This window comes from Salmo salar, chromosome 14 (assembly GCF_965601325.2).
Source record: "Salmo salar chromosome 14, fSalSal1, whole genome shotgun sequence".
In the NCBI taxonomy this organism is placed as follows: Eukaryota; Metazoa; Chordata; class Actinopteri; order Salmoniformes; family Salmonidae; genus Salmo; species Salmo salar.
In genome coordinates, this window is record NC_138304.1 from 23,775,743 (window position 1) to 23,801,426 (window position 25,684).

The 25,684-nt window shown below is 42.7% G+C and overlaps 1 protein-coding gene across 1 annotated transcript; it reads left to right on the plus strand.

The window, feature by feature from the left end:
- Positions 1 to 243: 243 nt before the first annotated feature.
- Positions 244 to 25,268, plus strand: LOC145860318 (uncharacterized). The gene is made up of 5 exons (XM_082960681.1): positions 244 to 367; positions 17,154 to 17,273; positions 17,480 to 17,488; positions 17,679 to 18,145; positions 18,250 to 25,268. The coding sequence occupies exons 1-4, from the start codon at positions 244 to 246 to the stop codon at positions 18,044 to 18,046; spliced, it is 621 nt and encodes a 206-aa protein (XP_082816807.1). The 3' UTR covers positions 18,047 to 18,145; positions 18,250 to 25,268.
- The last annotated feature ends 416 nt before the right edge of the window (positions 25,269 to 25,684 follow it).

Consider the following 25,684-nt stretch of genomic DNA (forward strand, 5'->3'; position numbering starts at 1 on the left):
CTAATGGTACCATTATTATCCCGGATCCAGACCAGAATGTCTTCTTTTGATCCAACAAAGCAGCATGTTTGTACAGTTATTTTATGAAAAAATATTCCCTCAGGAAATATTACTTGATATAGTCTGCATGTTTCTTTGTGATATAAAATGATCAAAAATAATAGTCTGAATAAATACAGAATGAAGAACATTTGTTGTGTTGTTATGCTTCATGAACAGTTATTTAATTGTTCATGAAAATGTATGTGTTTTAAAACCATTCTCTATGCAGGTGTTAGTTGTGAGGACCTCACTCCACTCAAGAAAGAGTACTGTTTAGAGGGAACCCCTGTTACCCTGTCTTACAACTACTACAGGACAGCTACTGGTAGAGATGAAGTCTATTGGTATCACCAAGACACAGCACAAAGGAAAGAGTTACTCCTGTACATCTTACAGTAGGTTCAGAGATGATAAGAAAAGCAGATCCTCTGACCACTCAAATAACTGAATGAAGATATAAACCGTTTGGATCTATAGATCTCCTCTGCTGTAGTCACAGACTCGGTTCTGTACTTCTGTACTGTGAGGCCCACAGTGACAGGAAAATTCCTTCCAGTTTGATGTATATTTGTATTCTGCTACAGTCAGGACTCTTAACCACATCATATACATACAATATGCATGGATTATATGACATCATTGCTCTCAACATGGACTTGCTCAGTGGTTTGGTCCTCTGGTGGTAAAACCAGGTACTGCACTCTTTAGAGGCGCATAGCTGAAGCCAACTGACTGGTAATGGACCAAACAAACTGCTTTTTTGGTCTGGATCACTAGATATAAAAAGTAATTAAAGTTTGTGCATGTATAATAATTAATTATTCATGTGAGGATTTTGTGTCTTTATTCTCAGAAGTTCCTCAACATTTAAATGCAGTCAGCAAAGTGAAAGTAGAGGAAAAAGGTTTTCTTTATATTTACCCACAAACAGCTGTTTCTGCAGCTCCTGGCTTATCTTCAGGTGAGGTACCTTCTTATCCTACATGTGCTACCCACTACACCTCCTGAAGGATGGATTAATCAGGCCCAAGTTAGCCAGGTGGCTCGTCCACTGCTTCTCACTCTTCAGCCACAACCACTGAGATGTTCTCTCTGCCTCCAGTTTTATGACAGATCTTCTTTGTCTGTGCTCCTCCTATAGACTGTTATTCTCAGAAGTTCCTCAACATTTAAATGCAGTCAGCAAAGTGAAAGTAGAGGAAAAAGGTTTTCTTTATATTTACCCACAAACAGCTGTTTCTGCAGCTCCTGGCTTATCTTCAGGTGAGGTACCTTCTTATCCTACATGTGCTACCCACTACACCTCCTGAAGGATGGATTAATCAGGCCCAAGTTAGCCAGGTGGCTCGTCCACTGCTTCTCACTCTTCAGCCACAACCACTGAGATGTTCTCTCTGCCTCCAGTTTTATGACAGATCTTCTTTGTCTGTGCTCCTCCTATAGACTGTCCTCCACAGTTATGAAGTCCAGTGAGAAGGTTTTTCTTCAGTTGAAGTTGGAAGTTTACATACGCTTAGGTTGGAGTCATTAAAACTCGTTTTTCAACCACTCCACAAATGTCTTGTTAACAAACTATAGTTTTGGGAAGTCGGTTAGGACTTCTACTTTGTGCGTGATACAAATACATTTTCCAACAATTGTCTACAGACAGATTATTTCACTTATAATTCACTGTATCACAATTCCAGTGGGTCAGAAGTTTACATACACTAAGTTGACTGTGCCTTGAAATAGCTTGGAAAATTCCAGAAAATGATGTCATGGCTTTAGCTTCTGATAGCCTAATTGACATCATTTGAGTCAGTTGGAGGTGTGGGTAAAACAAAAGCATGAATTAAAAGTACGTATCTCAGAGCATCGTAGCACCATTAGGTGCAAAAACTCAACTTACCCAGTTGCGGCCCACTTTTTGGAAGCAAACCATTCGATTTCGTCTCTGCCTTATATTGGCATTGAACATGTCACCCTCCCGAGGAGAGGGGGTGACCTTGATAATTTATTGTTAAAATGAGAGGCTGCCTGGATCTTTAATTTAAAGACCCTTGCTCCCTTCAGTCTCAACATAGACTTTGATCTGAAGCCATTCTTGTGATTATTGTGATTTTGCCATTGTAATTGTTTGTTAGATACATTTTAGACTACAAATGCTATGATCGTATGCTATCCATTTGTTTGTCTTTTTGTATGTTCTTTGTGTGCCATTTTTTTAAATATTTGAGTTAACCAATGATATTAGGCCACACTTGGCCATGATTACAAACACCTGTGTGTCTTCTGACACTATATAAATGACTCATCTCGCAGTATTTGTGATGATACCCTGATGAAGACAGCTTTGCTGTCGAAACGTTGGTTATTACATTTTTGCATCTGAGCTCTTAGTGTGCGGCTTTCCCTTATTTTTCAGTTGGAGGTGTACCTGTGGATGTATTTCAAGGCCAACCTTCAAACTCAGTGCCTCTTTGCTTGACATCATGGAAAATCAAAAGAAATCAGCCAAGACCTCAGAAAATAATTGTAGACCTCCACAAGTCTGGTTCATCCTTGGCAGCAATTTCCAAATGCCTGAAGGTACCACGTTCATCTGTACAAACAATAGTATGCAAATATAAACACCACGGGACCACGCAGCCGTCATACCGCTCAGGAAGGAGACGCGTTCTGTCTCCTAGAGATTAACATACTTTGGTACAAAAAGTGCAACTCAATCCCAGAACAACAGCAAAGGACCTTGTGAAGATGCTGGAGGAAACAGGTACAAAAGTATCTATATCCACAGTAAAACGAGTCCTATATCGACATAACCAGAAAGGCCGCTCAGCAAGGAAGAATCCACTGCTCCAAAACCGCCATAAAAAAGCCAGACTACGGTTTGCAACTGCACATGGGGACAAAGACCTAAGACAGGGAATTTTTACTAGGATTAAATGTCAGGAATTGTGAAAAACTGAGTTGAAATGTATTTGGCTAAGGTGTATGTAAACTTCCGACTTCAACTATATGTATACTAATGATACAACAGTTTAACCTCACTAGGGTAGGGGGCAGCATTCGGAATTTTGGATGAAAAGCATGCCCACATTAAACTGCATGCTACTCAGGCCGAGAACGTAGGATATGCATATTATTAGTGGATTTGGATAGAAAACACTCTAAAGTTTCTAAAAATGTTTGAATGGTGTCTGTGAGTATAACAGAACTCATATGGCAGGCCAAAATCTGAGAAGATTCCATACAGGAAGTGCCCTGTCTGACAATTTGTTCTCCTTCTAGGGCATTTCTATCAAAAATACAGCATCTCTGCTGTAACGTGACATTTTCTAAGGCTTCCATTGGCTCTCAGAAGGCGCCAGAAAGCGGAATGACGTCTCTGCAGTCTCTGGGCGAAAAAAAGCAGGAGTTTTTGTGAGCGGTCAGGCAGGGAACAATGACAATGGAGTGCACGTGCACGAGATCACTCCATGTTTTTCTTTCAGTCTGTGAATGAAAATAACGTCACCCGGTTGGAATATTATCGCTATTTTACGAGAAAAATAGCATAAAAATTGATTTTAAACAGCGTTTGACATGCTTCGAGGTACAGTAATGGAATATTTTGAATTTTTTTGTCACGAGATGCGCCCGCGCGTCACCCTTCGGATACTGACATGAACGCATGAACAAAACGGAGCTATTTGGATATACCTATAGATTATTTGGAACCAAAACAACATTTGTTGTTGAAGTAGAAGTCCTGGGAGTGCATTCTGACCAGGAACAGCAAAGGTAATCCAATTTTTCTTATAGTAAATCTGAGTTTGGTGAGGGCCAAACTTGGTGGGTGTCAAATTAGCTAGCCATGATGGCCGGGCCATGTACTCAGAATATTGCAAAATGTGCTTTCACCGAAAATCTATAAAGAGTTCTGTATCTATAATTTTTTTAATAATTGTTATGTTTTTTGTCAATGTTTATCGTGAGAAATTTAGTAAATTCACCGGAAGTTTGCGGTGAGTATGCTAGTTCTGAAGTGATATCTTTTGTTTAGACATGCTAGCTAAACAATGAACCGTAATCCTAATCCATAGAGTACTAGCAATACAAACCGATTGTCATAGCTAGCTAAAGTTAACCAAATAGGTAACATTAGGCTATAACTAGCAATGTGAAATGGCATTGTGAGAACATTATTACACACAGATCGTAAACATAATGTTAGCTAGCGAGCCAGCCATCTAACATCAGCTCGCTAGCTAACAGTAAGCTTTGACTTGGTGTAGTGGTCTGGGTGTAGCTGGTGCAGAGGAGTCAGGCGCAGGACAGCAGAGATGAGTAACACAAGTAACTTTATTCAAATATTCCAATAACATGTCGTAATACTGAGCCCACAATAACTGACCGAACATACATAAAACAGTCACGCACAAAAACCATGGGGAAAACAGAGGGTTAAATAATGAACATGTAATTGGGGAATTGAAACCAGGTGTGTAAAACAAAGACAAAACAAACGGAAAATGAAAAGTGGATCGGTGATGGCTAGAAGGCCGGTGATGTCGACCGCCGAACGTCGCCCGAACAAGGAGAGGGACCGACTTCGGCGGAAGTCGTGACACTTGGGTTCTTTTGTTTAGACATGTACCGTAAACTAACTCACTTTTGTACATCGCGCTGGTCTGTACAGTTGACCTTATTTTAGCACCCCAAAAACGTAATACTTCCAGATCAACTGTCATATCAATACCATTGTAAAGCACAATTTATCCCCTTTCCAACAAAATCAATGACGAGACCTTCATGATGCCCATCTCTGCATGATTCAAGAAGGCAATGACCCCCGTTTGTTTTGTTTTTTAAATGGCGGGTGGGGAAGCGAAACCTATTGCGTGATAGTGAGAAGGAGAGATGTCGTGTGGGGAAACGGCTTTTTTCACTCGATCTGTCCAACTTATCACCTTATCGCCTCTAAAATGTAAATAAAACACTATAAAGAGTTTATATAACGTGTCATTACGTACCTATTTGAATGTTTGTGTCGAATTTGAATCTGGTTTTCAGGGCAGTGCTAAAGTGATCTTCAGAAGTAAATAGTGGCTTTTGAGAGTCATGATAGTGTAACAGTGTAGGTTCCGTCCCTCTCTTCGCCCCAACCTGGGCTCGAACCAGGGACCCTTGCACACATCAACAACTGACACCCCACGAAGCATCGTTACCCATCGCGCCACAAAAGCCACGGCCCTTGCAATGCAATGGGAAACCCTACTTCAAGTCTCAGAGCGAGTGACGTCACTGATTGAAACGCTATTAGCGCCCACCACCGCTAACTAACTAGCCATTTCACATCGGTTACTCTCACCCCCCTTTGACCTCCTCCTTTTCCGCAGCAACCAATGATCCGGGTCAACAGCATCAATGTAACAGTGCAGGTTCTGTCCCTCTCTTCGCCCCAACCCGGGCTCGAACCAGGGACCCTTGCACACATCAACATCTGACACCCACCGAAGCATCGTTACCCATCGCGCCACAAAAGCCACGGCCCTTGCAACGCAAGGGGAAACCCTACTTCAAGTCTCAGAGCGAGTGACGTCACTGATTGAAACGCTATTAGCGCGCACCACCGCTAACTAACTAGCCATTTCACATCGGTTACAATAGCTTGCGGTGATGATGCAAAAAATGACTAGGTATCCCCCCTTACCCTGTCCCTGTCCCTTTCTTGTTTTTAAACGGTGAGAGAAATGCTATACCTGGTGGAAATAGGCTGTAAGACAGAATTAGTTGCTTTATGCGTGCTGTACGTTACACCATGACACGTCACGATGTAACGTACAGCGTCGGAGGGGTCAGTTTTTTTCAACTTTTCTCCAATACTAAAGAGACATTACCATGTCAATCAACGCTTGAATAGAAACGTAGTTCACACCCCAGATTTTGATGTTAACACAGTCGCTACAGTCCCATTAGTTTTCATTGCAGCCTCGTTTGAATGTCGCGGTTGCACACATTTGTACGACATTTGTAGAGTACTAGCAATACAAACCGATTGTCATAGCTAGATAAAGTGATGATATGTATTATGATACAAGCAGCAGTAATATGACTTTACTGGTACCAAGCACCTCAGTTTCTACTGTATTAAAGGTGCCATATTCTTCACTCTTCAGTCAGTGGTTTTCAATTCCACTTAGACATGTTGATATTGGTTGGAAAAGCACTTGGGAATATGACAAAGTGCAACAATGTTATTGTTTGTAGTTGGTTCTATTCACAATTCACACTTACCTGTGGTGTAGTATAAAAGTCCACCTAAAGGGGGCAACCTAACAAAGCACACACACCCCTGAATCAGAGGATGCCATACAGACAGACACCTCCCCATGGTCTACTACTGCATGTTATACAGAACAATATGAAACATCAACAGTAGGACAGAGGGTGTCAAAGCTCTGTGAAAGAGAGATCAGCATTGTTCTGCTCCACTTCAAACTGACTGACTAGTCATGAGAAATTGGCTGATCCTGCATGTTCTGGCTGCATGCTGCTTTGGTATAACATCACTCTGTTCATCTGTCTCTTTCTGTGCATTTGTTCATTTGATGTATATACATTATTATTAAATGTTGTGAAGATATATGTATCTTTCTTTTCAGGGTGCAGAGCAGAAGAGAATGTAAGACAGCCAACAGAAGATGTAATGGTCGTAGAAGGACAACCAACAAAACTCAGTTGTACATTTGATACAACTGATCTATCGCCATATCTCTTTTGGTACAAACAACCGCCAAATGGCAACCCCGTGTTGATGCAGAGAAAGGATACGTTTGGAGTTAAGGAAACTGTTAATGAGTTCAAGGGGAGATTTCATGCCCGTCTGAATGTCACAGCAAAATCATTCCCCATGTCGATCCAGAGGGTGCGACTGTCTGACTCTGCTGTGTACTACTGTGCTCTGAGGCCCACTGTGACAGCAGGATACACAGCCTCCTTACAAAAAGTATAGGTTTCACATGTGTCCATAGAAATATTCAGTACCCCTGAAAAGTTGGGACCAAAGCACAAAATGTATTTTAATATACTTTATGTACGGTAGTAGACCTGCATTAGATACTCTGTAAGCTACATGAGTGTTTGTACATTAATTATAATAGAACATCTGTATGTTTTTAAACTATATAAAAAAATAATATGAATCGTACTCACTTCATGGAACATTTAAGTTATTGTAAATTCCTTTAGGCTTCTTTCAGTATCATGTGAGCTAGACGTGAAGGCTTTACACTTTGTCTATTGTAATGCAGAGAGTGCTAATGTAATATTGACAAGGTAATATTGACTCATACATTTCTATGCAATCTTATCTCTCTGAACAGGCTCCTCCTTCATGTCTGTCAGTTGATGGTGATATACAGGCTGAGATGGACATGGAAGAGAGAGAGAGGATCTCTACCTCTTACTGTAACTCACAGTCACTCTCAGTGTGTTCTGTATAACCATGGTACTCTGTCTGATCATCTGGCTGGTTCTTGATGTATTCTGCTTCGGTATGATGGAACCTTTCTCTCATTGGTTTTTATAATCATCATCTATGTAATTTCAACTTTCATTATCACTCACTTTATACTTTTTTGTCTTCCAGAGTGTACAGGAGACCATGTTCAACAGCAACCAGGAGGTGTGATTGCTACAGAAGGAGGACTGGTAACACTGAGTTGTCAATATAACACCAGTGCTAATAATAATAATGCATATCTATTTTGGTACAAACAAGAAGAAAATGACTTCCCTAAACATATGCTGACCCGTTTTTCTTTTGGATCTGGAGACAATGCTGGAGGGTTCAAGGAGAGATTCAATGCAAGTCTAAATGCCAAGACACAATCAGTCCCATTGACGATCCAGAGGTTACAGCTGTCTGACTCAGCTGTGTACTACTGTGCTCTGAGGCCCACTGTGACAACAGGATATACAGCCCCCTTACAAAAACAGTGTGTGTGCACGTGGGTGCGTGTCTACAGTCCTTTGTGTTGTGAGTCGTTTTTTAAGACATTTTGAAACAATACCAATAGAGGGCAGTAATGAGCTAACACATCTCTATTCAGAACTACTTCAAAATCATGAAGATGACATTTAGCAGCAATCCAACCCAGAAAGACAGTTGAACTCAAATACCCAACCACCTTTAGTGTAGAGAGGTGGAGCTTCAAAGTCAATGAGTGATTTGACAGTACAGTATGTAGTCTACAAGATATTTGAGGAGAGTATAGTGATACACTCTTACCTGACAGCGCATGAAGCCAGCCATTCAGACCCCCTGAAGATGTTTAATGCAATTCTGCTTTTTTCAAGGTTCATTGGTAAGTGCATAGCTTTTGCACTGCAGTTTTGGAGACATACGTACATTTTTATTTAACTTAGTATGTCAGCTAAGAACAATTTCTTCTTTAAAATGACGGCCACCCCAGACAAACCCTAACGACACCGGGAACAATTGTGCACCGCCCTACGAGACTCTCAATCACGGCCAGTTGTTATACAGCCTGGAATCGAACCAGGGTTTGTAATGATGCCTCTAGCACTGAGATACAGTGCCTTAGACCACATGGGAGCCCCAGACAGAAAGTGCTCTGTACTACTGTGCTCAGAGGCCCTGTGCTTGAGCATTCTCCTGTCAATGGGCAGATTATAGGAGCTCAGTTACTGTGTGGCCTGCCTGGCAACAAAGGGATTGGATATGTGCGGTCACACGAGCACGCTGTTCCTTCTTTTTCTCCCTGAATGAATACGCTATTGTCCGGTTTGAATATTATCGCATTTCTACCTTAAAAATACCATAAAGATTGATTTTAAACAGCGTTTGACATGCTTCTAAGTACGGTAATGGAACATTTTGACTTTTGTGTCTCGAACTGCGCTCGCGCGTTATGCCTTTGGATAGTGACATGAACGCACGAACAAATCGGAGGTATTTGGACATAGAAATTGATTATTTCGAACAAAAAACAACATTTCTTGTGGAAGTAGCAGTCCTGGGAGTGCATTCTGACGAAGATCAGCAAAGGTAATATAATATTTCTAATACTAATTCTGAGTTTAGGTTGCCCCAAACTTGGCGGGTGTCTGAATAGCTCGCCGTGATGGCGAGCTATGTACTCAGAATATTGAAAAATGTGCTTTCTCCGTAAAGCTATTTTAAAATCTGAAACAGCGGTTGCATAAAGAAGTAGTCTATCTATAATTCTTAAAATAATTGTTATGTATTTTGTCAATGTTTATGTAAATTCACCAGAAGTTTTTGGTGGGAAAAACATTTTGTGAACATCAGGCGCCAATGTAAAATGCTGTTTTTGGATATAAATATGAACTTTATCGAACAAAACATACATGTATTGTGTAACATAATGTCCTAGGAGTGTCATCTGATGAAGATCGTCAAAGGTTAGTGCTTCATTTTGCTGTGTTTTGGGTTTTATTGACACATGTCCTTGCTTGGAAAATGGCTGTGTGATTATTTTTGTCTATATACTCTCCTAACATAATCTAATGTTTTGCTTTCGCTGTAAAGCCTTTTTGAAATCGGACAATGTGGTTACATCAAGGAGAAGTGTATCTTTAACCTCCCTGGGCAAGGTGGGACGTTTGACCCTAGTCAACAGCCAGTGGAATCGCGTGGTGCGAAATACAAATACCTCATAAATGCTATGACTTCAATTTCTCAAACATATGACTATTTTACACCATTTTAAAGACAAGACTCTCGTTAACTAGGCAAGTCAGTTAAGAACAAATTCTTATTTACTGTTGCGCCCTGATCTGTTTCACCTGTCCTTGTCTCCATCCCCTTTCAGGTGTCACCCATCTTCCCAATTATCCCCTATGCATTTATACCTGTGTTCTCTGTGTTTGTTGCCAGTTTGTCTTGTTTGTTGAAGCTTACCAGCATTTGTCCTGTCATCTGCCTATCGGTTCCCAGCCGCTCCTTTCTCGTCCTCCTGGTTTTTGACCTTTGCCTGTCCTGACCCTGACTTCATTGCATAACACATCAGCTGTTTATGTGTCGGGGGGCTAGGGTCAGTCTGTCACATCTGGAGTATTTCTCTTGTCTTTCCCGGTGTCCTGTGTGAATTTAAATATGCTCTCTCTAATTCTCTCTTTCTCTCTTTCTTTCTCTCTCTCGGAGGACCTGAGCCCTAGGACCATGACTCAGGACTACCTGGCTTGATGACTCCTTGCTGTCCCCAGTTCACCTGGCCGTGCTGCTGCTCCAGTTCCAACTGTTCTGCCTGCAGCTATGGAACCCTGACCTGTTCACCGCACGTGCTACCTGTCTCAGACCTGCTGTCCCAGACCTGCTGGAACCCTGACATGTTCACCAGACGTGCTACCTGTCCCAGACCTGCTGTTTTCAACTCTCTGGAGACAGAAGGTGCAGTAGAGATACTCTCAAAGATCGGCTATGAAAAAGCCAACTGACACTTACTCTTGTGTTACTGACTTGTTGCACCCTCGACAACTACTATGATTATTATTATTTGACCATGCTGGTCATTTATGAACATTTGAACATCTTGGCCATGTGCTGTTATAATCTCCACCCGGCACAGCCAGAAGAGGACTGACCACCCCTCATAGCCTGGTTCCTCTCTAGGTTTTTTCCTAGGTTTTGGCCTTTCTAGGGAGTTTTTCCTAGCCACCGTGCTTCTACACCTGCATTGCTTGCTGTTTGGGGTTTTAGGCTGGGTTTCTGTACAGCACATTGAGATATCAGCTGATGTAAGAAGGTGATAAATATATAAATAAATTTGATTTGATTTGAGCTGTCAGTGACCAATCGAAAAAACCTTTCCAAGCAAAAATATATCATAAACGCCTACTGCTACACACTGCCTACATCGTTGTCACCATATTAGCTAAACTAATGTCATAGTTAACATAGCTTATAGAATTAACACGTTAGCAAACTCGCTACAATCATGCAGTATAGTGTGTAGGAGAGTTGAAATGGTTATTCCATCAAACTTCAAATTATTAGAATAGTACACAACGCAGAACAGAACAACCAGGTTAAGGGTCAGTGGCCCAAACCCACAAACAGGAATATTCCAAGTTCAGACATGTGGGGGGAGTCAGATCGCTATGATCGCCAGGAACTTTACTTTTGGTGTCTATTTTTCATTGTTCGGCTACTAGTGCTGCCTGTTGACGTTAATTAGGCAGCTACAGTAGCTGAATGATATTAACATCTTCGGGTTTTATTTCATTAAATGTATTTTATTTCATCTGGGTGCTTACGTCACCTAACACCCTGGTACTACCCGTAGCTCCCGTTCTCCTCAGTCCAAGAAAACACAGAGAGAGAGAAAGGTATGTGTTGCAGGTTACTCCTTGGTAGAAGTCTATAACGTGAAGTAAATAAAACATCCCAAGGTTAATGCTGTAGATATTGTTATAAGGGAGTGTGAAACTATTGAAACATGTAACTTTCAGAGTTGTATTGGTATTGATATAGTTTACAGAGTGCTAAAAATTAATGCTGTTGCTAACTAGCATGCCTTTCTGTGATGCAAACGTTTAGCTGAGCTGCCAACTGATGCTAGCGTTGCATTACGGGAGATGTAGTTTTAGCCCTCTAAGGTCTGAATGGGATAAAGGCGATTTCACGTTGTAGCTTGTTTGTATTAGTGTTTTTGTACATGAGTTGTTGTATTTTAATACTGTCAACACTGAAAGCACCTAACAATGTATTGGGGATGTGAGACAGGTGTTTTACCTTTCTTCATGCTCCTGTATAGAACAAAATGTCAGATGGTGTATTGAAAACTGATGTGTTCCTGTCCTGTCTTTTCATAATAATATTGCAGATTGACAAAAAAGGCAAAAAGACAGACGTGGTGTCGCTCTTCATTTCTTGGTTCTCCTGTGGTACATATAAATACAGCTACAAGTGTACAGTCAGTAAGCGGTTTAGCAGTTACACCGGCAGGCCCCGGTGATGATAAATTTGTAAAACCAAAAGCTTACCTAGACTTGGTAGAGTTCCAGTGTTGGATAGTCATAGCCAGCTAGCTAACATAGGATCCCTGTATTTGAGCCGGGTGTTTGGGTAGGCTAAACTAGCTAGCTGCATTTGCTAGCTAAGTGAAAGGGAACTCTCCTTCTATCTTGCTTCCCCTTCATTTTTGAAGAAATTAATTTGTTAAAAATTCTTCAACTATTGTCTTTCGCTCTCTTTGCGATAACTACTCACCTCCTTTTATGCACGGCAGTGCTAGCTAGCTGTTGCTTATGCTTTCAGTACTAGATTCATTCTCTGATCCTTTGATTGGGTGGACAACATGTCAGTTCATGCTGCAAGAGCTCTGATACGTTGGAGGACATCCTCTGGAAATAATAATTACTGTGTAAGTCTATGGAAGCTGGTGGAAAAGTACATTGACGTCAATACTAGGTTTTGTATTGACGTCAATGAACCCAAAGGAGTAGAGAAGCTAGCTGTCCTCCGGATACACCACGGTGCCACCCTACAGAGTGCTGTTGAGGCAACTGTAGACCTTCAATGCAAAACAGTTTGTTTTAATCAATTATTTGGTGAGGTGAATATATTTCGTAGAGTTTTATCTAAAAAGGATAAATGTTTCGCTATTTACATTTTATGAAATTCACTGAGGATGGTCCTCCCCTTCCTCCTCTGAGGATCCACCACTGGTAGGCACTATCGTCTCCAATAGGGCAATTTGCATCCCCAATAAACAGTGGCGAGATCCATCAGGTCCTTTAAGATCACTTCCATGGTCATGACCCTCAGGTGGGGAGGAAATACTGCTGGTTCACACGATCTCCTCACCAAGGTCGTCAGGGATGAGAACAGACAGAACGATAGCAAAAGGACTCCAACCAGTACCAGGAGACATTGCAAGTCGAGAGTTCCAATGTTCACCAGGCTTGGCTAGGAGATCCAAATCCCAGTCATTATCTCGTTTTGCGACAGTAGCAACCACCTGTCTGATAATGGCAACTGACTCAGCAACATCAATAGAGGAGTCTTAAATATATGTACAGCATTCTTGACCCACAACCGCACAGGGGCCTCCCTTTGACACCCCTAGGAGAATATCCAAAGCCAATCTATTTTGTAAGACCATAGTATGCATAGCCACAAGTTCAGAAGTTCATTCTTCAATAGCAGTAGCATTACCCTGTTTCCTACTTCATTTGTTAGTTCTCTAATGGAAACAAGTGCAACTGTCAAGCCATATTAGGGATTAATGGAGAGAACAAAAGTTTTGCAGGGCCAGCTACAATGGTCCTCCTTTACAAGTGGGAGAAAGGGTGATTTGGGGGTACTGGGTTAAAGCGCACAGCAGGAACAACGTAAGCAGCATAACATGATCCTGGCCAGTTTGTGGGCAGATAACGGTAGGCTTTTCCCCCACACACATACACAGTTCCATTTACTGAGGAAGTATGTTTAGCATTCACACTGATATTTTTTAATCTATAATATTCCCAATGAAATGTCAGGGTGGAATGTTCCATTTCTCAATAGTAAGGATAGTGTAAGATTATTGATGACAGAAAGATTATACTTACAATGATTTTTCCCTAACTGGAGACCTGTTCCATTTGCTATATAACACAAATAACCTGGGGCACAGTAGGCCAGGGTGATGGGTAGCTTGGGCAGGGGGGTGGGATTATTAATATAAAATCTTCTCATATAAAACACCTCATCATCCACCCAATGAAGCTCTCGGTCTGTAAGGTTACTTGCTTTTGTCCACATCAATATTTCATAAGCACCGAGGGGTATAGCTAGTAATGGCATAGTCTCAGCACTGTCTGATAACAATCCACAAACCCAACAAGCTGATATATTCTGTAGTACAGAGACATTACTAGCTAATTGTAAGAAAGTGTTTGACCCGGGGAAAAAACAATAATGTTCATGACCTCTTTTTCTTAAGTCTGCGGGGTCATCAGGGTCCAAGTTCGGGTCATCTCACCCCAATTCTGCCACAACAACATGCATGATAGTCTTTCATGGTTGAGGAGAAATTGACTACTTATCTTCTAGTTTTTTAAAGAAAAATGTGTGGGTTGAAAATGCCTAACCCCTTGTATAATCTATTTGAATACACTTCAAGCAGACATACATACCCCACCAGAAACACCACTATGGGTTTCTTCACGGTTCCCAAACCATAAAAAGATTGAATGTGTTTCTTAATTATGTATAGTGCCGAGCCATGTCATCGTGGAATGCTCTGCCACTAGAGGTTACTCAGGCAAAAAGCAAGTAAAAACAACAACATATTGTATCACAGTGCCTCTCCTCTTTCTAAAGATCTAATTTAACTGTATATCAGAATATGAAGATGTACTGTATATATGAAGTTTGTAGAAAGCAAATATTTGTTTTGTCTTCTGGTGTCTTTCCTATATATATAACATTTTTATTTTGTACTTTTCTTTACTTTGTTTAATTTAATGTAATATATTATGTCGTTCTTGTCTATTATTGTTCTGTACTTTGTCATGTATTTGTACTCTTTATGTGGACCCCAGGAAGAATAGCTGCTGCATGTGCAGTAGATAATAGGGATCCAAATAAACCAAACCAAACCTGCATTAACTGCATTATCTTTACAGAATTGATTGCTGGGATCACATTACTTCTTCGTTGTTGAAGTTACAAGCCTGACACCTTGAACATAGACTGCTGACACCCTTTGGAAGCCATAGGAATTGCATCATGGGAGCTAATTTCCAGTAATCTCTTCCAGTAATGCCCTTATACTTTCCATTGTAAGAACATGGTCTCAAAAAAAAAATTACGGTTTGTTTTTCTTTGGATTTTCTCCTACCATATCTATTGTGTTATATTCTCCTACATTATTTTAACATTTCTACAAACATCAAAGTGTTTTCTTTCCAATGGTACCAATTATATGCATATCCTGGGTACAGTGCGTGAGCAACAGGCAGTTTACTTTGGGCACGTCATTCACTTATGAAGATCTGAGAGGATTTGATTGGTATACACAATATGGTTCAACTACCACCTAAGGAGGCAAGGTGTAGTTATTATTAGATTGATAACAACTGTCAAATCTTCTCAGTTCTCCACAAGCACAGAGTGTCTGTTTAGGGTGATGAGTTGGTATTGGGGGTAACTTTGCCTGCTCATGTTTAAAATCATATGATGAACATTATTGTAACGTCAGTTTCATTAAAAACACTCATTTTTTGCTATAAACCATGATGTTTTCACATATGTTGACGTTGGGGAGCTGCAAGAGGACAAATGAGGTTGAAAAGTGATGACATGTCCTTTTTTGTTGACGTCTGTTCATTAGCATTAACTGCACCTGAGAGCACCTGAGATTGCAGCCCAAATAAATGCTTCAGAGAGTTCAAGTAACAGACACATCTCAACATCAACTGTTCAGAGGAGACAACATGAATCAGGCCTAATGGTCGAATTGCTGCAAAGAAACTACTACTAAAAGACACCAATAAGAAGGGACTTGCTCGGGCCAAGAAACACGAGCAATGGACATTAGACCGGTGTAAATCTGTCCTTAGGTCTGAAGAGTCCATTTTTGGTTCCAACAGGCGTGTCTTTGTGAGACGCAGAGTAGGTTAATGGATGATCTCTGCATGTGTGGTTCACACCATGAAGCATGGAGGAGGAGGTGTGATGGTGCTTTGCTGGTGACACTGTGTGATTTATTTAGAATTCAAGGCACACTTAACCAGTATGGCAACCACAGCATTCTGCAAGAGAAAATCATCCATCACACCTCCAGGCAGTGTAAAGGCTATTTGACCAAGAAGGAGAGTGATGGAGTGCTGTATCAGATGACCTGGCCTTCACAATCACCCGACCTCAACCCAATTAAGATGATTTAGGATGAGTTGGACCGCAGAGTGAAGGAAAAGCAGCCAACAAGTGATCAGCATATGTGGGAACTCCTTCAAGACAGTTGGAAAAGCATTCATCATGAAGCTGGTTGAGAGAATGCCAAGAGTGCAAAGCTGTCATCAAGACAAAGGGTGGCTACTTTGAAGAATCTAAAAGATCAAATATATTTTGATTTGTTTAATACTTTTTGGGTTACTACATGATTCCATATGTGTTATTTCATAGTGTTGATGTCTTCACAATTATTCTACAATGTAGAAAATAGTAAAACTAAAGGAAAACCCTTGAATGAGTAGGTGTGTCCAAACTTTTGAATGGTACTGTATATTTTTCCCTGCATCACGACATCCATTGAAATAGAAGAACTAACTGTTATTTAATATAAATACTATTCAGGAAATAATACTTCATATTGTCTGCATGTTCCTGTTGTGATATAACATGATCAAAGATACAAGTCTGAATAAATACAGAATGAATAACATTTGTTGTGTTGTTTTGCTTCCTTAGAGGATTATGGGCAGTACTAGTCTTATTCTTCTCCATTGTTTTTTGTGAAGAGTATACATTTTGAGACATTACCAATAGAGGGCAGTCATGAGCTAAAATTTTTCTATTCAGAACAACAGCAAAATCATGATGACATTTAGCAGCAATCCAACCCAGAAAGACAGTTGAACTCAAATACCTGACTACTTTAGTGTAGAGAGGTGGAGCTTCAAAGTCAATGAGTACTTTGACAGTACAGTATGTAGTCTATAGGATGTTTGAGGGGAGGATAGTGATACATTTTTACTTTACAGCGCATTAGTTGCCATAAACATGTTTTATGCACTTTAGCTTTTTTCAATAGTCATTGGTAAGTGAATAGGTTTTGCATTGCCGTTTTGGATTGAAGACATGTAGGTCGATAAAGCATTTATGGTGCATGAATTGCAATAGAATTTATTCAAAACAGGTTGAACATTATTTATTTCAGGTAGCAGTTATGAGGAGGAAATAATATCAGCCACAACTGAAGAGTATGTTTTTGAGGGTTATGGTGTTACTCTGTCCTGCAACTACACTGGCTCCTACAGTACTGATACTTTACTGTGGTACCAACAATACCCCAGATCAGAACCAGAATTCCTGCTCCTCATCACTGAAGGAGGGTTTAAGACACATAATGAATTGACCCATCCTTGACTGTCTGTTAAACTGAATGAAGATAAGACCCGTATTGATCTGGAGATCTCCTCTGCTGAAGTGACAGACTCTGCTCTGTACTACTGTGCCTTGCAATCCACAGTGACAGGAAACCCAGAAACAGAAAACCTGACAACATACAGTATACTGTAGAAAGAAAGCCGTAGCAGAAAACATTTCACTTTGGTGTCAAGAGGAGGGGCTGTATAATCAAAGATCTTATGGGAAGTTATTATTCAGGAAGTAGCTAGTTAGTTACGTCTCTTAGTGCTGAAGTGCTGTCTGTCTGTCTGTGTGTTACTCAAAGGTCTAGCCAGATGTTGCTCTTCTCATGTGTTCTCTTTTCAGCTTTTTTAGGTGAGTTACTATATGATTGAAATCCTTGCTTTCATCTTTGAAGATTATTTGACAGTGAATGAAGAACATATTTTCATCCATAAAATGTATTGTAGTACAATAATATCATATATGTTACATTTATAACAGTTACAGAAAATGTGTTACACGTCAGTTACAACTATAATTTTTACTGTTACATTTTCTGCAGGAAACAGTTTTGGTTTTTCAATAAACCCTGCTACTACTGAAGAGCTTGTTCAGGAAGAAAGGAATGTCAATCTCTCCTGCAAATATGATGGCAATGTCTACAATCTCCAGTGGTACCGCCAATATCCCAGGTCCAAACCAGAATTCCTCCTGTACATCACACCAGAGGGGTCTATATTTAAAGCTACTCCCCCACCTCCTCGTCTGACAGTTTCCATTGACAAAGTGGAAAAACGTGTGGATCTGAAGATCTCCTATGCTGTAGTGACAGACTCTGCTCTGTACTACTGTGCCCTGACGCCCACAGTGACAGGAAACCCAGAAATACTGTACAAAAACATGTCAAGTGCCATGGAAAGAAACCAATGAGAAGGGGAGGAGCTGCATCTAGGCAAGAGACGAGTAAATATTCAGAGATAGCCAAGATTATGTTTCTGTATGCAGTGCTGCTGCTCTGCACATGTGTAGGTAAGTGCCACTTTCCTGATAATGATGCATTAAAAAATGATATATTTTAAGTTTCATTTTCTTTTCATTAACGTATGCATTACAACTACCCTTTATTTATACAGATGACAGTTTAGAGAATGATATCGCTCCTTTAAGAAATGAAGTGCATGGCTTGGAGGGAACCACTGTCATCGTGTCCTACAACTACTCCTCAACTTCTACAATTGGAAATAGATTCTACTGGTATCATCAAACCAGTGCTGGGAAAATGACAATATTCCTTCTATGGATGATGAATACAGACTTCCAAGAGAATTGGCCGCCTGGTAGTCTGTTATATTGATACAGAGACCAAACATCTGGATCTGAAGATCTCCTCTGCTGAAGTGCCATGAAGACCACAGCGACACTACAAAAACCTGTCAAGAACCATGGGAGGAAACAGACATCATGTATGACATACATATGTAACATATCTACTGTATGTTAAGGTGAGGGACTTATGGTAGAGGAGGAGCTGAACAACAGTATAGAAACCTAAAACAGGAGGAAACATTCAGAGACTGCTGAGATCTTTCTGTCAGTTTGTCTCTGTTAATCTAATATGGTGTTGTTGGATTCAGTGTTGTTCCTGACTATATGTATGGGTAGGGGATACAATACAATACAATACATGACAAAACAATACAATTCAATACACTGCATTGCCATGATTGTCAATATGAATTCAATTCAAGTTCAATATATTTTATTCAACAATTAAATGTATGTGTATTAAAACCATTCTCTATGCAGGTGTCAGATGTGATGACCTCACTCCACTCAAGAAAGAGATTACTGTTTAGAGGGAAGCCCTGTTACTGTCAATGGTGTGCGTACTGGGAGCGGAGTCAGGTGCAGGAGAGCAGAGAGTTGTGAACAGGAGCACACTTAATTTAGGCAGGAGAAACCAACAAACGGACGCCACTGCGTCGAAAACCTCCAGCCTATATGCCAAAGTGCAAACGCGCAAACAGTCACAATAATATGTACTAGCAAATAAATATACCTCGTGAAATAAAACACGTAATTAACGCACACCAGAAATAGCGCGTCAAACATGACACATAACACGAAACAATCTCACACAAAGACATGAGAGGGAACAGAGGAATAAATACATGTAGTGTGATTGGGGAATGAAAACCAGGTGTGCAGGGAACAAGACAAAACAAATGGATATATGAAAAATGGAGCGGCGATGGCTAGAAAGCCGGTGCCGGTGACGGCGACCGCCGAACGCCACCCGAACAAGGAGAGGAGCCGACTTCAGCGGAAGTCGTGACAGTACCCCCCCGACGCGCGGCTCCAACGGTGCGCCGACACCGGGCTCGGGGACGACCCGGAGGGCGAGGCGCAGGGCGATCCGGCCGGCAACGGTGGAACTCCCGCAGCAGTTCAAGGTCAAACACATCCGCCACCGGAACCCAGCACCTCTCCTATGGACCGTACCCCTCCCACTCCATGTGGTACTGAAGACCCCTCGCCCGACGCCTCGAATCCTGGATGGAACGGACGGAGTACGCCGGGGCCCCCTCGATGTCCATAGGGGGCGGAGGAACCTCCCGCACCTCAGACTCCTGGAGCGGACCAGCCACCACCGGCCTAAGGAAAGACACATGGAACGTGGGGTTAATATTGTAATCGGAGGGAAGCTGTAACCTGTAATATACCTTGTTCACTCTCCTCAGGACTTTAAATGGCCCCACAAACTGCGGGCCCAGCTTCCGGCAGGGCAGGCGGAGGGACAGGTTTCGGGTCGAGAGCCAGACCCTGTCCCCCGGTGCAAACACCGGGGCCTCACTGCGGTGACGGTCCGCGCTGGTCTTTTGGCGCAGCGCGGCCTGCTGGAGGTGACCATGGGCGGCTTCCCATGTCTCCTCCGCGCGCCTGAACCAATCGTTCACTGCAGGAACCTCGGTCTGACTCTGATGCCATGGTGCCAGAACCGGCTGGTACCCCAATACACACTGAAAGGGGGAAAGGTTAGTGGAGAGTGGCGGAGTGAGTTCTGCGCCATCTCTGCCCAGGGTACGAACGCCGCCCACTCCCCCGGCCGGTCCTGGCAATAGGACCGCAGAAACCTGCCCACATCCTGGTTCACTCTTTCCACCTGCCCATTACTCTCGGGGTGGAAACCTGAGGTGAGGCTGATCGAGACCCCAGATGTTCCATGAACGCCCTCCAGACTCTTGAAATGAACTGGGGACCTCGATCAGACACTATATCCTCAGTCACCCCATAGTGCCGGAAGCCGTGTGTAAACAGGTCCTCCGCAGTTTGTAGGGCCGTAGGGAGACCGGGCAGAGGGAGGAGACAACAGGACTTAGAGAAACAATCCACAGCGACCAGGATCATGGTGTTTCCTTGTGAGGGAGGAAGATCCGTTAGAAAATCCACCGACAGATGTGACCAAGGCCGTTGTGGAACGGGTACGGGATGTAGCTTACCTCTGGGCAGGTGTCTATGAGCCTTACACTGGGCGCACACCGAGCAGGAGGAAACATAAACTATCACGTCTCGAGCAAAGGTGGACCACCAGTACTTCCCAGTCAGACAGCACACCGTCTGACCGATCTCCGGATGACCAGAGGAGGGTGATGTGTGGGCCCAATAGATCAACTGGTCATGGACAGCAGACGGAACGTACTGACGCCCGACGGGACACTGGAGTGGAGCGGACTCTGTACGCAACGCCTGCTCAATGTCCGCATCCAGCTCCCACACGACCGGCGCTACCAGGCAGGAAGCCGGGAGAATGGGAGTCTGATCCATGGGCCGCTCCTCTGTGTCATACAGCCGGGACAGTGCGTCTGCCTTCACATTCTGGGACCCTGGTCTGTAGGACAGGGTAAACACAAAACGGGTAAAGAACATGGCCCACCTTGCCTGACGAGGATTCAGTCTCCTAGCTGCCCGGATGTACTCCAGGTTGCGGTGGTCAGTCCAGATGAGGAAAGGGTGTTTAGCCCCCTCAAGCCAATGTCTCCACATCTTCAAAGCCTTAACAACAGCCAACAGCTCCCTGTCCCCCACATCATAGTTCCGCTCCGCCGGGCTGAGCTTCTTCGAGAAAAAAGCACAAGGGCAGAGCTTCGGTGGCGTGCCCGAGCGCTGAGAGAACACGGCTCCTATCCCAGCCGCGGACGCGTCCACCTCCACTATGAACGCCAAAGAGGGATCCGGATGGGCCAGCACGGGGGCCGAGGTAAACAGAGCTCTTAGGTGCCCAAAAGCCCTGTCCACCTCAACCGACCACTGCAGACGTACAGGACCCCCCTTCAGCAGTGAGGTAATGGGAGCAGCCACCTGGCCAAAACCCCGGGTAAATCTCCGGTAGTAAGTGGCAAACCCAAAAATCGCTGCACCTCCTTTACTGTAGTGGGAGTCGGCCAATTACGCACGGCTGCAATGCGGTCACTCTCCATCTCCACCCCTGATGTGGAAATGCGATACCCTAGGAAGGAGACGGCCTGCTGAAAGAACAGGCATTTCTCAGCCATGATGTACATGGCCATGATGTACATGCCGAGCATGTGTCCTTGCGCACCTCCATAAAGGAGTTCTGTATCTATAATTCTTTAAATAATTGTTATGTTTTTTGTGAACGTTTATCGTGAGTAATTTAGTAAATTCACCAGAAGTTTTCGGTGGGTATCCTAGTTCTGAACGTCACATGCTAATGTAAAAAGCTGGTATTTGATATAAATATGAACTTGATTGAACAAAACATGCATGTATTGTATAACATAATGTCCTAGGAGTGTCATCTGATGAAGATCATCAAAGGTTAGTGCTGCATTTAGCTGTGGTTTTGGTTTTTGTGACATTATATGCTAGCTTGAAAAATGGGTGTGTGATTATTTCTGGCTGGGTACTCTCCTGACATAATCTAATGTTTTGCTTTCGTTGTAAAGCCTTTTTGAAATTGGACAATGTGGTTAGATAAAGGAGAGTCTTGAATTTCAAATGGTGTAAAATAGTCATATGTTTGAAAAATTGAAGTTTTTGTATTTCTGAGGTGTTTGTAATTCGCGCCATGCTCTATCATTGGATATTGGCGAGGCGTTCCGCTAGCGGCACATCTAGATGTAAGAGGTTAACGGGCACTGGGGACAAGCGGAGATGTAATGTCCCAAGCTACCACAGTAGAGGCAGCTGTTGGTCTCACGTCTACGTTGGCGCTCCTCCTTGGTTAACCTGTGCCGCCCCACTTGCATGGTTTCAGGATCTGGAGGCAGGACCCCTCCACTAATCCCGTGTGGTGAATAATGATCGACTCGTTCTGGTCCACTTCCTGACCCGAATGGTAACCGAGTAGCTGATTGATTGGACGTGCCCCATTGCTTCTCCCTCCTTCTCTCTCGGACTCTGTTATTCACCCGAATAGATAATGCTACCAGACTGTCCAGGTCACTAGGCTCAGGATAGGAGATCAGCTCATCCTTGAGTTGCTCCGACAACCCCTGATAAAAAACCGCTTGTAGTGACACCTCATTCCACCCACTCTCCACAGCCAATGTCCTGAATTCGATAACAAAGTCTGCCACACTGCGAGCTCCTTGGCGAAGAGAGAACAAACGCTTAGCTGCGTCCTTACCTCGGACAGGATGGTCAAAAAGCTTCCTCATCTCTGCCGTGAACTCCTGGTATGATGCCATGCAGGTGTCCTGTCGTTCCCATACGGCTGAAGCCCACTCCAGAGCTCTTCCACGCAGCAGTTCAATAACAAAAGCTATCCTAGCCTTGTCTGTGGCGTAAGAGTGGGGCTGCAGATCAAACACTAATCCACACTGCATAAGAAACGAACAGCATCTTCCCAAATCCCCTTCGTACTTATCTGGCGTCGGAACCTTGGGCTCACGGAAGGAAACAACTCCACAAGCGACAGGTGAGAGGGGTGAAGCAGGTGGTGGATGATCCACCGGCAAATTGAGCTGAGCCTGGATACTCATCAGACTAGCAGAAAAGTTCCGAACCGAAAGCGCTATCTCCTGTAGCGCCGTGCTGTGTTGTCCCAACATCTTCTCCTGATGGGTAATGGCATGGCGAACGGAGTCCAGGTCCGCTGGGTTCATTCTTGGCCGGATCATTCTGTCACGATTCTCTAAAGCAGAACCCAGAAGCAGACCAGGACAAGGTGAGCTGAACGAAGGTGAGTATTTATTTACAGACTCAAATGTGAAAGCAGAATAATCCAGGAGACGGAGCGGGCAGCGGAGGTGAGTTGGTGAGAGTGAATAGGCAGATCCAATGATGTCACAGAAGCCACCGACGACCAGGCAGGGGTGGGGTGAATGTTCCGGGAGAATGACTGTAGACAGAGTAAACGGAGGTGAGTACACGGCAAGCAAATAGTACAGAACAACAAAACTAACTGTAGTAAACTTGAGGCTGATACGCTGACACAACATCCTGTTCATTGCTAACAATCCGGTAGGGAATGGATGTCAGGTCAGAACTTATGAAGTGGAGAGGTGATGATCAGGACCAGGTGTGCAGATAGCTGATGAGATGCAGGTGCGGGTAATCGAGAGATCTCCCGCCTAGCTTCGTCGCCCGGCAACCAGACCGGGTGCGTTCAGGAACCTCAGGAAACAGACTCCAAGACAGAAAACAGGCAACTCAGGCAGAAAACAGACTCAGGAAGCGGGATTCATGACATAAACATATATCGTCTACATGTGCTGCCCACTACACCTTCTGAAGGATAGGTTGATCAGGCCCAAGTTAGCCAGGTGGCTTGTCCACTGCTTCTCACTCTTCAGCCCCAACCAATGAGATGTTCTCTCTGCCTCCTGATCAGTTATATGACATATCTTCTTTGTCTGTGCTCCTGCTCTGGACTGCCCGCAACAGTTATGAATAACTGTCCAGTGACAAAGTTTTTCTATGTATAATAATGATACAATAGTTCCATCTAGTGTTCAACATTCTGCTCAACAAGGTGAAACCTTGACATTGCTTCTATTTTCAAGGCTAAGTTACTAGTGAGAGTCAATAGGTGTCAGTGGAGTCTCATAGTTTGCTTCTTTTCCTTTGAGAGAGTTATCTGTTTTGTTGCATGGGCTGCGTCTCATTCCACCACATCAGCCTATGGTGGTCTTCTGCATCTGCGGTGGAAGGTGGCCGAGCTCCAGCGGTGTTTGTCAGACCACGAGACATCCCGAAAATCGGCCTTCTCAAAAAAATATCTGTAGTGTCTGAACGGTTTGACCTAGAAAACTAATATGACCACTCTTTGGAAAGATGAGACTCTCACGGATATGATGGTGATCTCTCCTCTGGTCTCTCCTCTATTTGGGCCACAAACGAATGTGACCCAACTGTTTACAGGGGGAATTCTCACAAACAAGATGGAAAATTTAAGGAGTTAAATATGTGTAAAACATATTTTACATACAGTACCAGTGAGTAGGTATGTCCAAACTTTTGACTGGTCCTGTAAATATTTCCTGAGCTTTCTTATGTCTCTTAGATATCTGACAGACACTTAAAAACCTTATTCCTTAAGATTTTATTTTTTTAATGTCATTTTTTGCCATTCATGAATGTGTTATTAAGTGTGTTTCTATGGGAATTGGTAGTAAAGGCCAAATTCTGTATTTTATCAAATCATTTTCCTATATATTTGTTATACCTAAAGGGTCCTACAATTCCAAATTAAAAATAGCTAAATGATCCCTGGTATGAGCATCTTAAAATAATTATGTATGTCAAATTTGTTATATATTTTTTATACCTAAAGGGGTCCTAAAATTCTAAATCAAATAGCTAAATGATCTATGGTATGAGCATCTTAAAATAATTAAATATGTCAACTTATAACCCCTGATCAACCTCAACAAAATAATTGAATATACCGTAAGCTCCTCCCTTAAATCCGAGCTCCACAATTATGAGACTTCTCAGCTACAGTGGATGGAACATAAATTCTATAACAGTCTATTCTTCCTATACATATATCATAATGGCACATTGGCTCGGGAATACTTTACTTATCCTGGCTGCATGCTGTTTTGGTACAGTATAATGCTTGTCCTTCCTAATATCTTTGTCTGAATTTGAGCTAACAAGTTATTACACAATTATTCATTAATTATTATTTAAGAAACTATGTTAACATCTTTTTCAGATTGCAGAGGTGAAGAGGCTGTTGACCAGCAGAGTGGACATGTTACTGCCCTTGAAGGAGGACTGGTAACACTCAGCTGTAACTACACTACCAGTAGTCCATCTCCTGACCTCTTCTGGTACATCCAGTTAACTAGGAACTCTCCTTGGTATGTCCTGAGAAGAGATCGTTATTCAGAAGGGAGCAATAGTGATGAGTTCAAGAAGAGGTTTGATTCCAGGCTGAATTTCACATCTAGCTCTGTCCCCTTGATGATCCAGAGGTTGCAGCTGTCTGACTCTGCTGTGTACTACTGTGCTCTGAGGCCCACTGTGACAACAAGTGATTCAGTCACTGTACAACAACACAGGGTAGAGTGTTGTTCAGACAACGTCACAAGCTTC

Coding starts and splice junctions, on each gene's coding strand:
- LOC145860318 (XM_082960681.1), top strand. CDS start 244: ATGTGTTTTAAAACCATTCTCTATGCAGGTGTTAGTTGTGAGGACCTC. Junction 368..17,153: donor CTACTACAGGACAGCTACTG/GTAGAGATGAAG, acceptor AACTGAATGAAG/ATAAGACCCGTATTGATCTG.